General features: G+C 48.9%; 1 protein-coding gene across 1 annotated transcript; it reads left to right on the forward strand.

Annotated features, from left to right (window-relative positions):
* Window positions 1-11,852: 11,852 nt before the first annotated feature.
* LOC112968643 (C-C motif chemokine 4 homolog) lies at window positions 11,853-12,444 on the forward strand. The gene is made up of 2 exons (XM_026071101.1): window positions 11,853-11,972; window positions 12,326-12,444. Exons 1-2 carry the CDS (start codon window positions 11,903-11,905, stop codon window positions 12,442-12,444), a joined length of 189 nt encoding a protein of 62 aa, XP_025926886.1. The 5' UTR covers window positions 11,853-11,902.

The raw sequence follows: 12,444 nt of genomic DNA on the forward strand, positions 1-12,444 counted from the left end.
CTTCCTGTCAGACAAGGGCAGTCAGAGCAGGACCAGGAGCTCCGGCAGATGCAGCTCAGACTGCAGCATCTGGATTCAGCTCCCTTTTAATAGGGAGTCCTGGAGTCAGCAGGGAGAAGCCCAAGTGGAAATTCCAAAATGATGTCAGAAAATGTCACAAAAGTGAAGTAGCAAAAAAAAAAAAAAAGGGGCCAAAAGAATGAGATATGGTTCATATTTGAGCCAAGTATGTGGACCTCTGACTCAGCAGCTTAGTTCTGATTTTATCAAATCAAAAGGAAACCGAATTCTGCTAACTGACATGGCCGCATAAAAGAGAGCTATTCATCTAAACAACAGGAGGGATTTTCCCTGTCAGTCTGTATATAAAAAACACAATGTTTGCTTAAGGTTATGCAACTCTGGGAAAAAAAAAAAAAAGAAAAAGAAAACAGGCAGGCTCCAAGACATACTCATGCTGTTATGTGCTGGGTCTGCTAAAATTCAGCACAAGGAGCTGAGCAGTGGCTGGACCGTGGGCTCTGTGCTACCTGAAGCACCGTGCCTCTACCAATCCCACCATGCCTGGCTTAACCCAGAATCACAGATTGTTGAAGCTGGAAGGCACCGCTGGAGACTGTCTACTCCAACCTCCTACTCCTGTCTACTCCTCAAAGCAGGGTCAGCAGGCTGCCCAGGACCATGTCCTGGTTTTGAATAAGGACTCCACAACCTCTCTGGTCAACCGGTTCCAGTATTTGGTCGCCCTTACAGTAAAGAAGTTTTTTCTTATGCTTAAACAGTATTTCCTGTATTTCAATTTGTGTCTGTTGCCTACTGTCCTGGCCCTGGGTACCACTAAGTATCTGACCACATCCTCTTTATACCCTCTCTTCAGATACTTATACACATTGATAAGATCCTCCCTCAGTCTTCTCTTCTCCAAGCTAAACAGTCCCAGTTCTCTCAGCCCCTCCTCATATGAGAGATGCTTCAGTACCTTCATCTTCTTTGTGGCCCTTTGCTGGACTCACTCCAGTAAATTCATGTCTTTCTTGTATTGGGGAGCCTGGAACTGAACACAACACTCCAGAAGCAGCCTCACCGGGGCTGAATAGAAGCACCTCCCTCGACCTGCTGGCAATGCTCTGCCTAATGCAGCCCAGGGTGCTGTTGGCCTTCTTTGCCACGAGGGTGCATTGCTGGCCCATGTTCAACTTGGCATCCACCAGGACCCCTAGGTCCTTTCCTGCAAAGCTGCTTTCCAGCTGGTTGGTCCTCAGCCTGTACAGATGCAAGGGGCTATTCCTCCTCAGGTGCAGGATTTTACACTTCCCTTTATTGTACTTCATGAGTTTCGTCTCTACCCGTTTCTCCAGCCTGTCAGGGTCCCTGTGAATAGTAGCACAAGCATCTGGTGTATCAGTCACTCCTCCCAATTTTGTATCATCAGCAAACTTGCTGAGGGTGCACTCTGTCCCACATCCAGGTCATTGATGAAGAGGTTAAACGGTATTGGCCCCAGTATTGACCCCTGGGTACACCACTAGCAACTGGCCTGCAGCTGGACCTCGGGCCACTGATCCTAACCCTCACGGTGTTGGTGGAGCTGCTGTCTCAGACCTCAGCCCCTTCAGGGGAACAAGGAATTCCTGGAAGAGACAGTTCCCCACACCTGGAATATTTTGCAAGTCTGAACCTTTCCTTCCAAAAGTTTCCTTGAGCCCAAAATAGATTTTCTGGCTGAAAGGTGAGAAATGAGTGGTGGAGCATCTGTCTGGCATAGGACTCTTTCAAGTCTCTGCAGGTCCCTGGTGCTAGAGCAGTGAAAGAGTAATGCTGTGGCTCAGGGTGGACCTGCCATGTTCTTGGCCCAGGTAGTGGTGCAGAGCAGTAGCTCTGCAGGGAAAGCAGATAATCCAGGGCTTCCTGATGGAAGGGCCATGATCAAGGGGTACCTGGGGGTACAGCTGGAGTGGGTGCCCCCCTCCATTGCAGAGAGGAGGCTCAGGTCTGTGGGTGGGCTCCTGGGCCATGGTGAGGCTTTCTGGGCAGTATCTCGCAGGCAGGGAAGGGGCTCCCCTCCAGCATATTGGCAGCACCTGCACCTTCCTTTTCCCATCTTTATAAGTTCCTGCACCATCAAGAACCCAGATTTTCATCACCAGTGGCACAAATCCCCTGCTTAGCTTCCCTGGGTCCTGAATCAGCTCCTCTCTGGCAGGAGCAGGTACAGTTTGCTTAGAAAGAATGTCTGAGGCCCCTGACATAGGTAATAATTTACTCCCCTGTACACTTACATCTGCAGGGAGGTGGACTTAGATCCCTTTTGCTCTCCTACTTCCCTGCATGGTCTTATCCTGCACCATAATTCAGGGCGCTGGTGCCATAGGCTATGGTCAGGCTGCAGGCTCACCCCAGCACTGGGCAGATGCATCACTAGCATAGCTAAGGATATGTTTTGTTCAGGGCTAAAGGCAAAGAGTTGCAGCAGCTGCTGTGACCTCACACAGATATCAGGGAAGGTGTTGGATTTTGCTAGATTCACAACAAGCCCTGGCAGGGCCAGCAGGGTTCTGCTTTCCCTGAGTAAGTCTGAGCAGCTCCAGGCAGGGGTACATCGCAGAACAAAAAGTGGCTCCAGCTTTCATGTGAAATGCTGCAAGAAAAAAAGCCAAATTATGGCTTTTTGCCATGGAAATAAATTATGTAAAAACCATAAGTGTGAGCTTTCTGTTCCCTTAGCTTGCAACTCTCATGTTAGCATGTACACATGGAAATGACAAATGAAGACTGCGGCTTTGCACTCCTCCTTGTTGCATTGCCAACGGATAGATGTTGCGGCTGCAGAAAGACAGCATTGTGGCTAACAAAAACCAGAGATAATTTTGCTCATGGGAACTTCACAGCTTCTGCTCTCCAGCCTAGTGCCTGCAATGAACAAGCCACAGGGTGGTGGTTTGTGTGTTCCAGTCTCGCTTGCAGTGTGGAGCAGCCAGGGGTGACGGGAAGATGTGATGGAAAATGACCTGAATAGTATAGATCTGTCCACCATCTGGAAGCCCTTGAAATATCCAGCTGAAGGAAAGGATCAATCATTTACTAATAAAGAGAGCTGTTGCCACTGATGTAGCTTGCTTGTGCCAACAGCACAAAACAATTACCACTTCCAAAAATCTCAGCTGTGATGCCATTCCCCAAGGAGTCCTAAGAAACGTCCAGCGGAGGTGGGTATCTCTCCCTCCTAAAGCCATGCCTGTGCAGCACTGACCCCCTTTCAGAGGACACTGGCTTTGAGTCAGCAGCTGCAAATGTCAGAGGAACTGCATGCTTTTGCCATGCTGGTCCACAAGCAAGCTGCCCTCACTGCTCAGAACACCCAATCTGTGGCGAGTTTCTGTTTCCAGGCACTGTACACTGTTTTTTTCCAGTCTGTTAAATCCTAGAGCCCTCTGCCATCAGAAAGCTTCTGCAATTTAAGCAGCTATTAACCAATCTCTTTCAAGCTTCCCTTATTATTCCTGGAACAGAGCTGCCTTTTATCATTTTAGCCTCACCCAGGCTGAGGATCAAGATTTGTTTGAGTGCAGAGGAGGGTTGCAAATGAAAACTGAAATTATTCAAAGAGGAAGACTATACAGAAGGACATAATAGCAGGGACTGAGTCGTCTTCTCCTGGGATAGATGGTGCAAAGGATTAGCCCAGGGGTTACTGAGCTTTTGGACTTCTTCAAGCACCTCAAAATCCTATCCTTGCCAAGAATTGTAGGTCACAAATTGCATACCTCAAAGGGAGGGGGATGCAGAGTACTTTGCCCACAGGCAATGGTGATGGCTCTCCCATTGCTGAGCAGAGACAGGCTGGTAGGGAAGTCTCCACCATGCGTGCTGGCTTGTCTGTTCCCCTGGGAGATACAGCTCACCCCATGGCACTGTAATGGCATCAGAAGGATCTTTGAGCATGTGACGGGATACTGTCCCATCTCTGTCACTCCAGGGGATGTGAGCTTGCTCTGAGGTGGCAAGTGGCTCCTTCAGTGTGGGCTGCTTGGGTTTGTGGTTTTTCCTGGAGCAGAGGCATAGTGCCCCAGGGCTCATGACTATTCTCCTTCTGTTCTCACATTGTAAAGGCAATCCCTGATGAAGCCCAGCTGCCCTCAGCTCCCACTGCCAAAACCTTCTGGACAGACCTGTGCCTCCTGTGCCTCGGCCTCTGAGGGTCCCTGTGGGACAGGAGAGATGCTCAGGCAGAGGGATGCGGGAGGCTGCAGGAGGAGGCTGCGAGGTCATGGCATGCTGGTGAGCGGGTGCCCAAGCTCCCTGAGCCTTTCCCTCTCCTCCAGGGTATGCCGGTGCCAGGCAGAGCCTGTGTCGGCCTTGGGGGTGGCAGTGCCTTGCTGCAGACAATGGCCCTTTTGAAGGGCACTGACACATCTGGAAAGGCAGAGTCCTCAACCCTGGGCCCAGCACAGAGCAGGATGCAGCCCACACTTCAGAAAGACACACTGCAGAGCGCCCTGACCTACAAACAGCCTCTACACATGGGAAGTGGTTTACAGCTGAGGAGAGCCCAAAATAAAACTTGCCACTAATAAACATCTGAGCTTCATGCACTGCCTCTTCTTTTTGCATAACCCCACCGCATCCCTTCCCGCTACTGGCAAGTTCACCCCTTGCCACATAGCAGGGCTCATACCTTCCACAGGGGTTTCCTACACATGCCAGCATAGTGGGGAACTCTGACATAGCCAGAGACACCTCTGCAAGGAGCAGGGCCAAACCAGTGCTGATTGACACAGGGTCTTCAGGAGGTCCAAGAGACAAACACTAGAGAAATCCACCAGCTGTGGTGAGAGCTATTTATCTGGCCCTGGCACAAGTTAAAAGGCAAACCCAATACTAGCTGTGAGCTACTCCGAGCTGGTGTGCACCCTGGCATGCATCGAGGACCAAGGGCGGGCAGTGCATGCTGGCCTCACAGCACAAGACAGCGTGGGCATTCATCACACAGACCTCTGGTCTTGGCCCTAAGTGCAGGGCGCAGGGAATGCCGTGGTGCTTAGCCTGTCAGCAAAGCTCTCAGCAGGACGCAGCCAGCCTCCATGTCCATCCCCACACACGGGGCTCTGAAGGACACACACTGCCCCAGGGGGTGGCTTGTCCCTCTGCAGGCAGCCATCTTCATTGAAGTCTTGCGGAGAGCAGCCTCTGGTTTCCAAATCCCCAGCCCAAAGAACTGGGATTTGAGAGCATTTCCAAAACCAAAGGCAATCAATTTGTGGCTTTCTTCTTTTCCTCTTTGCTTGATTATGATGAGCACACAAGGCCCAGTGAGTTCACTGATAAATCAGTTTTAACTTTCATTGTAGCACAGCCCTGAATTTTCAGCCTGACCTGCCTTGCTCTGTCTGGTAGACTCACCAAAGGTCTGAAGGCTACAGACTGTCCTGCAGGGCAGAGGCTATAGCCTCAGCAGAGACACTGTGTCTTTTCTTCCCAGACATTTGTAAAGCTTGAGTAGGGATCAAATACAGAGCATGACTGACTTTTCCTAGACTTTGCTTCAGCAGCATTTGTGGGGTCACAGTCCTTCAAACTGCCTGGTGGTGCCAGAGATGGAGCAGAGGGTGCATTGGAGGCATGGCAGAGGGCAGCATGTGAAGGAGAGATGAGGATGAACGTGTGATGGGAGATGGATCACACTGAGCTGGGCCAAAAATTTTCTCAGACCTCACTTCTGACCCACTCCTGCTGTGACATAGCCTCAGCAACAAGGCAGCACTGGATCCTCATTTTTGGGGTGCCCATACCACTTCCAGCCTGGGAGCCCACCTGGTAATCAAAAAGCCACAAAACCCATGGTGGAAACTGCAGCAAAACCAGCCATCAGCCCAGCTACCCTCCTGGGAGTCATCCCTCCCAGTTAGCCCCTCTGATGGGAGAACAGCAGCAGCTCATCATCCAGAAAGAGGTGAGCAAACACCAGGCAGCAGCGTGTCACTTTGGATTTGTCCATCCTCTCCACCACTCGTGAGATGACAGAGGAACCCTGGCCAGGGGTGCCCCAGTCACACAGATCTGGCAGCCCGACCGAGCTCCCACCAGGAACACTCCAAGTACTGCAGCTGGCCCACTCCACTGTCACTTGTCTAAGGCTCAAAAACGATCAGTTCCTCTTATAAAATTCTTTTTACCCTGTTTCTTTCTTTCTCTTTCCTGCCAAGGGTAGAGAGGCAGTGGAAAAAGGTGTTCTTTTATTTCAATTTAATTTGGTTGGAAATACCAAACATTTAATCCTCTTCTGTTTGTTTTGTTTCGAAAACAAGCCAAAAGAAAGGCTAGAAAAAATTTGAGGCATAAACTGTCAGAAAATAGTGATTTTCCACAGAGTATTTTTTCAGAAAATACCCTTCCTAGAAGAAGGTAGAAGCTTTCATGAGATCTATTTGCTTATCAGCTGCTAACAGCATTCTGTAAAATAATTCTGGATGACCAGCACTGCCCGGAATTACCGGTGAGAGATGATTTTAGAGAAACATGAATCTACTCTCTTGCGCAATGTGGCCAACATTGTTCAGCACTCACTCACGCAGAGCTTTAGGAATGGATGTGCTCTTACCCTAATCCCAGTACAGTCCAGACAGATGGTTCCCAGTCCTTGCCACACTTGCAGGTTCCCATTGGAGCTGGCTCTGGGACATGACATCATCTAGAAAATTCCAATATTTCCCCAGAAATGTCAAGAATTTGGAGGGGAAAAAAAGTGTTCTGGACAAACTTATGGCGAGTCATCAGTACACGAGCTCTGAGCAGGGCAGGATGGAGACTGTTGCAGATTGAAGCCAAAGAGCTGATCATGTGTTAGAAGCAGTTTCTGAACCCGGGACATTTTTAAGCACTTCCTCTTCTGAGAGGATCCCAACTTCTCAACATTAAAAAGCTGCTATAAATAGCAACTTAGATCAACCAATGTCAACATTTTTTTCAGGGTTGCCCTTTCCTTAGACAGACCAAGAATTTCCCTATCTTTGCCCCAACCAGATTTTATTTTGGGCATTTTTGCTTTTGTTAGCACTTTCTCCTGGGTTTTTCAGGGTCCAGCAGAAAAGCTCTAACATATCCCTCCATGCAAATTGATGCAAATTGGCAGCAAAACATCAGCTGAACTGCTTAACCAGGCCCTGGCCAGAGGGCCTGTCCTGCCTACTCTGAGCACTGCCTGCCCATGGTGGGGGCAAGGGCAAGCCATGGGCTAGGCTCCAGCCTCACCACAGAGACACCCAGTCCTCAAACTAGCCAGAGACAAGGTGAGAAAGCTCCCTTCTTACAACACAGCACCATTTTGCTTTAACCTAATTTTCCCTGCAGGTGTGAGCAGCATTCCAACATACTTTGGTCTCTCTTCCATGACCATCTCCACACGTCAGAGAACCTCGTGGGTTAGGTGTCCTTCATTTGAGACACCCATTCCCCTCACCTTCCCCCACAGAGAAGTCCTTTCTTTCTAAAAGGGGGAAGAACCAGAAAAAAATTACTTTCTCATTTCATTATGACTGGACTGCAGTGGAATGGGTAAGGAAACATTTTTAGGCACATGTTGCAACACCTCAGGGTACTGCTGCTATGACTGTAACTTTCCATCTGTACAAAGCCTGCAAAGATCTGGGAAGGTGAAAGCATTTGTCAGACTTCTATGGCAGTGATATAGTTCTGGATTACCAACACCCTAACTTTGGGGTTATTTTTGACATTCAGCAGCAGCGAAGTCTCAGCCCTAACCTGACCCCCGTAACACAGACACAGAAACAGGTCCTAAACTAGGCTAATCCCATCCTAAAATAACTCAGCCGAACTGAGGGGGTGTTTTGGGTTTTTTTTAATTAATTAAAAAAAGGTCCCTAACAATCCAAAATATTTTGGCATCTATTTGCCAACAAAGGTATAAATGCATGGAAGTTTTCAGCTGCCTGAAACAGAAAAAAATGTGTTTTTTTTTCTCGAAAACATTAAAAAATCACTGTAGATTTCCAACCAATTCTTCTGTTTTAATGAAATATCTATTTTTCATCAGAACATTTCTGCACCATAAATGGCATTTTCCCTGCCTACCCTACACACATTATGTGCCTTGGGAGCAGGACAGGACCAGATGTCCACAGCTGGCAAATCTCAAGGCATGACCCCTGAGCGTTTGAAGTTACAATCACAGGAAACAGCCCACAGGCAAATCACTCTCTTACATACATCTCCAAGTTATATTCCCTGAGCAAACAGACAGAAGAGCAAAGTGAGCTGAGGCAGCCACAAAGAAGATTTCTTCTCCAGCTGTTGTTCAGCTAACAGTGCTGAATGTCAGGTTTCCACATCCCACCCCACTGGGCGTGCAGCCAGGCACTCTGCTTGTGGAGGCAGGCTTTCTCCTCCCATCCTCCCAGGCTATTCAGGAATGAGCATGCCATCAAGTGAAAGGAGTAGTGGAGTCTGGACTGATGGGTGAGCCTGTGTGGGTGCCACTCTGCATCTCACCATCCCAGAAGGATTGCAAAGGGAAGGCTGGAGAGGGGACCAGCTTGGCCATGGCCTGGCAGGAAGGTGGTGATGCTCAGCTTGGCCACAGCCACATTTGCTACATTGGTTAGATCTGCCCTCCCCACAGGAAAAGTGCTGCAGCCCAGCCAGGGTGAGGGACAGGCACACAACCTAGGGTCCCAGCATGTACCCCGTCTCAAGGGACCATCTTGAGGGTGGGCAATTTCAGGGACCTCTCCCATAAGCTGCCTTCCTCCTGTGCAAGTCTGGGACCACATCACCCTCCATACCCATGACTGCTGAGGGTTTGCCCTCTCTGCCTGCATGGCTGCACTGCCTCCCCTTCTACAATCTACAGCTGGTAGAGGGGCTGTGCACATCATGTGACATTGGAGTGAGATTTGGAAAACACCAGGTTATTTACAGAACTTGCCCCTTGTCAATAGCCAGAAGCCTTTTATAGAAACACTTGTGAGTCAGTACCCAGCTCTGTGGTCAGGGTGCAAAGCTCTGGCAGTGCGGTTGGGATGCTCTGTTTTACTTCTGCAGACTTTCATGTAGCGTCTGTGAAGGTAACATTGAGTAGCAGAAAATGATGAAATGGAGATATTTCCCAGAAACAGGGCCCAAGGACACAGGTCTGGAAAGGACCCCAGGACATCAAGGCATGACCTCTTTAGCCAAACACAATCATTAAACCTGGTTTTCTATTGTGTTACTCCCTGTCCCAGAACTTCCCTGCTCTGCCAGTTACAAACCTGCTGATTCCCAGCCTAAATTCCCTCACAGAAGGCTTAAACCAATTTGTTCTTGTGCCAAGAGTAGCTTTCATGGCCCTTCATTTCCTCCTGCTACTTCTCAGTGTATTTATAGACAAAGCCTTACCCTCTCACAGACTTCATTACTGGCTTGACCAAGCCAAGTCCTTTTCCCTGAGGCAGGCTCCCCTTCCCCTGACATCATCCACACCTCATCCCACCTGAGGCACTCTGTCTTGAGCACCAGTGGTGACAACTGTCTCTGTGTTTTGGGCAAATCTAACTCAGCTCCCCTTGGGGCCATTCTCACAGCCTTTCTCCTCTTGTGAATGTGCTGGCTGATACACCCTGGTTTTGGTGTTCTCCCCAGGTATTCCCAAAATAGCAAATTATAAGCTGTTTTTGTCTGTCTTCCATTTAATTTTCTTGCAGTTGTCCTGTGATCACTTGGACCAAAGTGATCTATGGTCCAAGCAAGCTAAGAACAGCTCTTCAGTAGTGTCCTCATCAAACCAAGCCTAACGGCAGCATTTCTTACTAGCTCAGGCAATGTCTGAAGAAAGCTGATAAGCTGTCACAGCCATCATTAGTGCCTCCCACCATTAGTGGCATTTGTTCTCCAGTCAGTACCTGGGCTGGGGTGGGTTCTGGTGCTGACACAGCTCCTGGCATTATTTCTCTCTCATTCAAGATATCGGTCTCTGCTTCCCCTCTGACCTGAGGGCTGTCAAATATTCTCAGCTGCCTCAGGAGCTCTTTTGTTAGATTATCCCAATGGGATGCTGAGGTGCATTGATTCTACTCTATACACAATTCCCACTGTGTGTTTAGTACTACCTTGACACCTTTACCTGTGTTCCTGTTGCTCATTTGCTTAAGTTCTATATGTCCCAGCATATGGTAAGGTGTATGTTCCCCACCCTATCTCCATCTCCATGTCTTATGGCTTGTGCAAGGCACCCTGGTTCCTCCATTTGGTGTTCAGCTTCTTTGCTTGAGTGTAAAAACACTTTGGTTTTTCCTGATGAAATTCAACTCCCTACCTAAGAAAGACAAGCCTTAGCAGTATTTTCTACCTGACCTGTCACTCACATCTAACTTTGTTCTTACCTTCTCCACTCTGGTTTCCTTTTTCCTGATGATGTTCTTGCCTCTGTTATCTTTCTTGCTCTTGTGCAGAGACTACACCCAGCATGCATCCCTCTTTTCCTGATCTGAAAGTATCTATCCATCATGACAGTCTCAGTCACAGATAGCCAGTGGACCAACTGGTGAACCACTCAGTTGAGAAGAGCTGTCTTTCTAGGAACAACTTGTTACGGCTGGACAGTTTCCAGTCTTCCCCAGAGCACCCATCCTCAATCTGCCTCATCACTTTTGTTCTTTCCATGACTTCAGTTTCCTCTTCAGGCAATGGAGAGGCATCTGATAGACCTCCATGGCAGTCCATGCATAGACTGGCAATTTTCTCCCAGTGAGCTGTCCCCAGTGACAGCACCTGCCTAGTTCTCATAAAGCTCCGAGTTCTTGCCTTCACCTGTGCAACGCTGTTATTCCTCCTTATTCATAGTCATTATGTTTTTTTCTCTTCTGTTGAGACTGGATACTCTTTTCTTCCCTGCCATCCCAGCTTCTGCTTGTGACATCTCCCTGCTCCTCAGTTCAATTAACCTGCTCCTGTTCCTCAGAACTGGCCTATTCTTCCTCAGTCTGCTCCTGGACCCCTTCTGCCTCATCTTCAGGGTCACAATCTATTGCAATGCCCCCCCACCTTTTAGCTCTCTCCTTCTCCATGCCCAGCAATGATAGACTTTATCTCATTTATTAGTAGACATTGAAAGTTAATCATCTAACCTAAATTGGTCATTTAGGGACCCCTTATAGGACCTGGAGTGAGGTAAGCATGTCCAGGAGCTAACTCCCCATTTTGGCTCTCCTTTCACTTAAGCTGAGGAGGGAACAGAAGTGCTTCAGCTTCTAGGTCCCTGATCTCATGCCCAGCACATGTTGCAAGACATGCACTGAGTCCTCTCATGCTATGTGAAGCACATACATGTCATGGAGCCCACTGGTGATGGCTCCTGTCTTGTCTTGTGTTAACCGGGCAGCATGAGCTGTGCAGATGTCAGAGGGAAACAGTTCTGGGTAGAAGAGACCTCAACCTCTTTTTCCCTAAGCCAGCCTCATCCATGCTATGCTATTCAGACTGTTTGCACAGCTCTGCACTTGGAAGGATACACTCTTGCCTCCAAGTTGCTTTTTGTGGGTTGGGTAATATGGGCTTGTTGACAAACACAGGAACCTCCACAGGGGAACTTCTTACTAAGGGACATCTATGAAAGAAGCAGAAATAGATACTGTGATTGTCTCATATCCTGTGTCAGTGGGGAAGCATTGAATCAAGGGGAGAGCTTTATGCTTCCGGGGCTGGTGTTGCTGCTTCACTCCATCACAAGATTGCACCATGAGAGCAGTCCTGTTCTCTGGGGGAAATTCCACCGCACCTACGCAAGCCACTGCCCGGCTCTCCTCACCCCATAAATTGGAGGGCTGCAGAATGTCTCAGCATCAGACAGAAAAGAGGCTTGCAAGCTCTACCGGCCTGCTTCTGCTCTTGCCACTGCTTCACAGCCAACATGAAGATCTCTGTGGCTGCCCTTGCTGTTCTCATCGCAGTCTTCTGCTACCAGACCGCCAGTGCTCCAAGTAAGTCTGGGTTCTTCTCCATCTCTCTGAACGGTTGCACTATGGAAAGGGGAGATGCCACAGCTGGGAACGGGTCCTTTCTGACAGCCCATCTACCCTTAAGTCCTTTCCCATGTCAGATCACACTCTAGCAGGTGCTCCAGGGTCTTGGCCATGGGGGATCTCCTGCCATGGGAAACCACAGCTCAGGGTGAAAATAGGAGAAAGAATCAAAGGAGGAAAAAAAAAGACATTGCCTTTTCTATTCTTCCACATCCTTTCTGTTTCCCACACTTGCAAGGAGTAAGGTCCCAGCTTCCTGCCCCAGCCCCTTGGCCCTTGCTGCTGCTCATGACTGTCTTTGTACTTTGCAGTTGGCGCTGACACACCAACCTCCTGCTGTTTCACCTACATCTCCCGGCAGCTGCCCCGCAGCTTCGTGGTGGACTACTATGACACCCACAGCTTGTGCTCCAAGTCAGCCGTTGTGTAA

This window comes from Apteryx rowi, unplaced genomic scaffold, assembly GCF_003343035.1.
Source record: "Apteryx rowi isolate R43461 unplaced genomic scaffold, aptRow1 scaffold_1071, whole genome shotgun sequence".
Classification (NCBI taxonomy): Eukaryota; Metazoa; Chordata; class Aves; order Apterygiformes; family Apterygidae; genus Apteryx; species Apteryx rowi.

Bases quoted from the DNA above. Each gene is read 5' to 3' on its own strand.
- LOC112968643 (XM_026071101.1), top strand. From the start codon at position 11,903: ATGAAGATCTCTGTGGCTGCCCTTGCTGTTCTCATCGCAGTCTTCTGC. The intron at 11,973-12,325 runs GTAAGTCTGGGT...TGTACTTTGCAG, and splicing joins CCAGACCGCCAGTGCTCCAA to TTGGCGCTGACACACCAACC.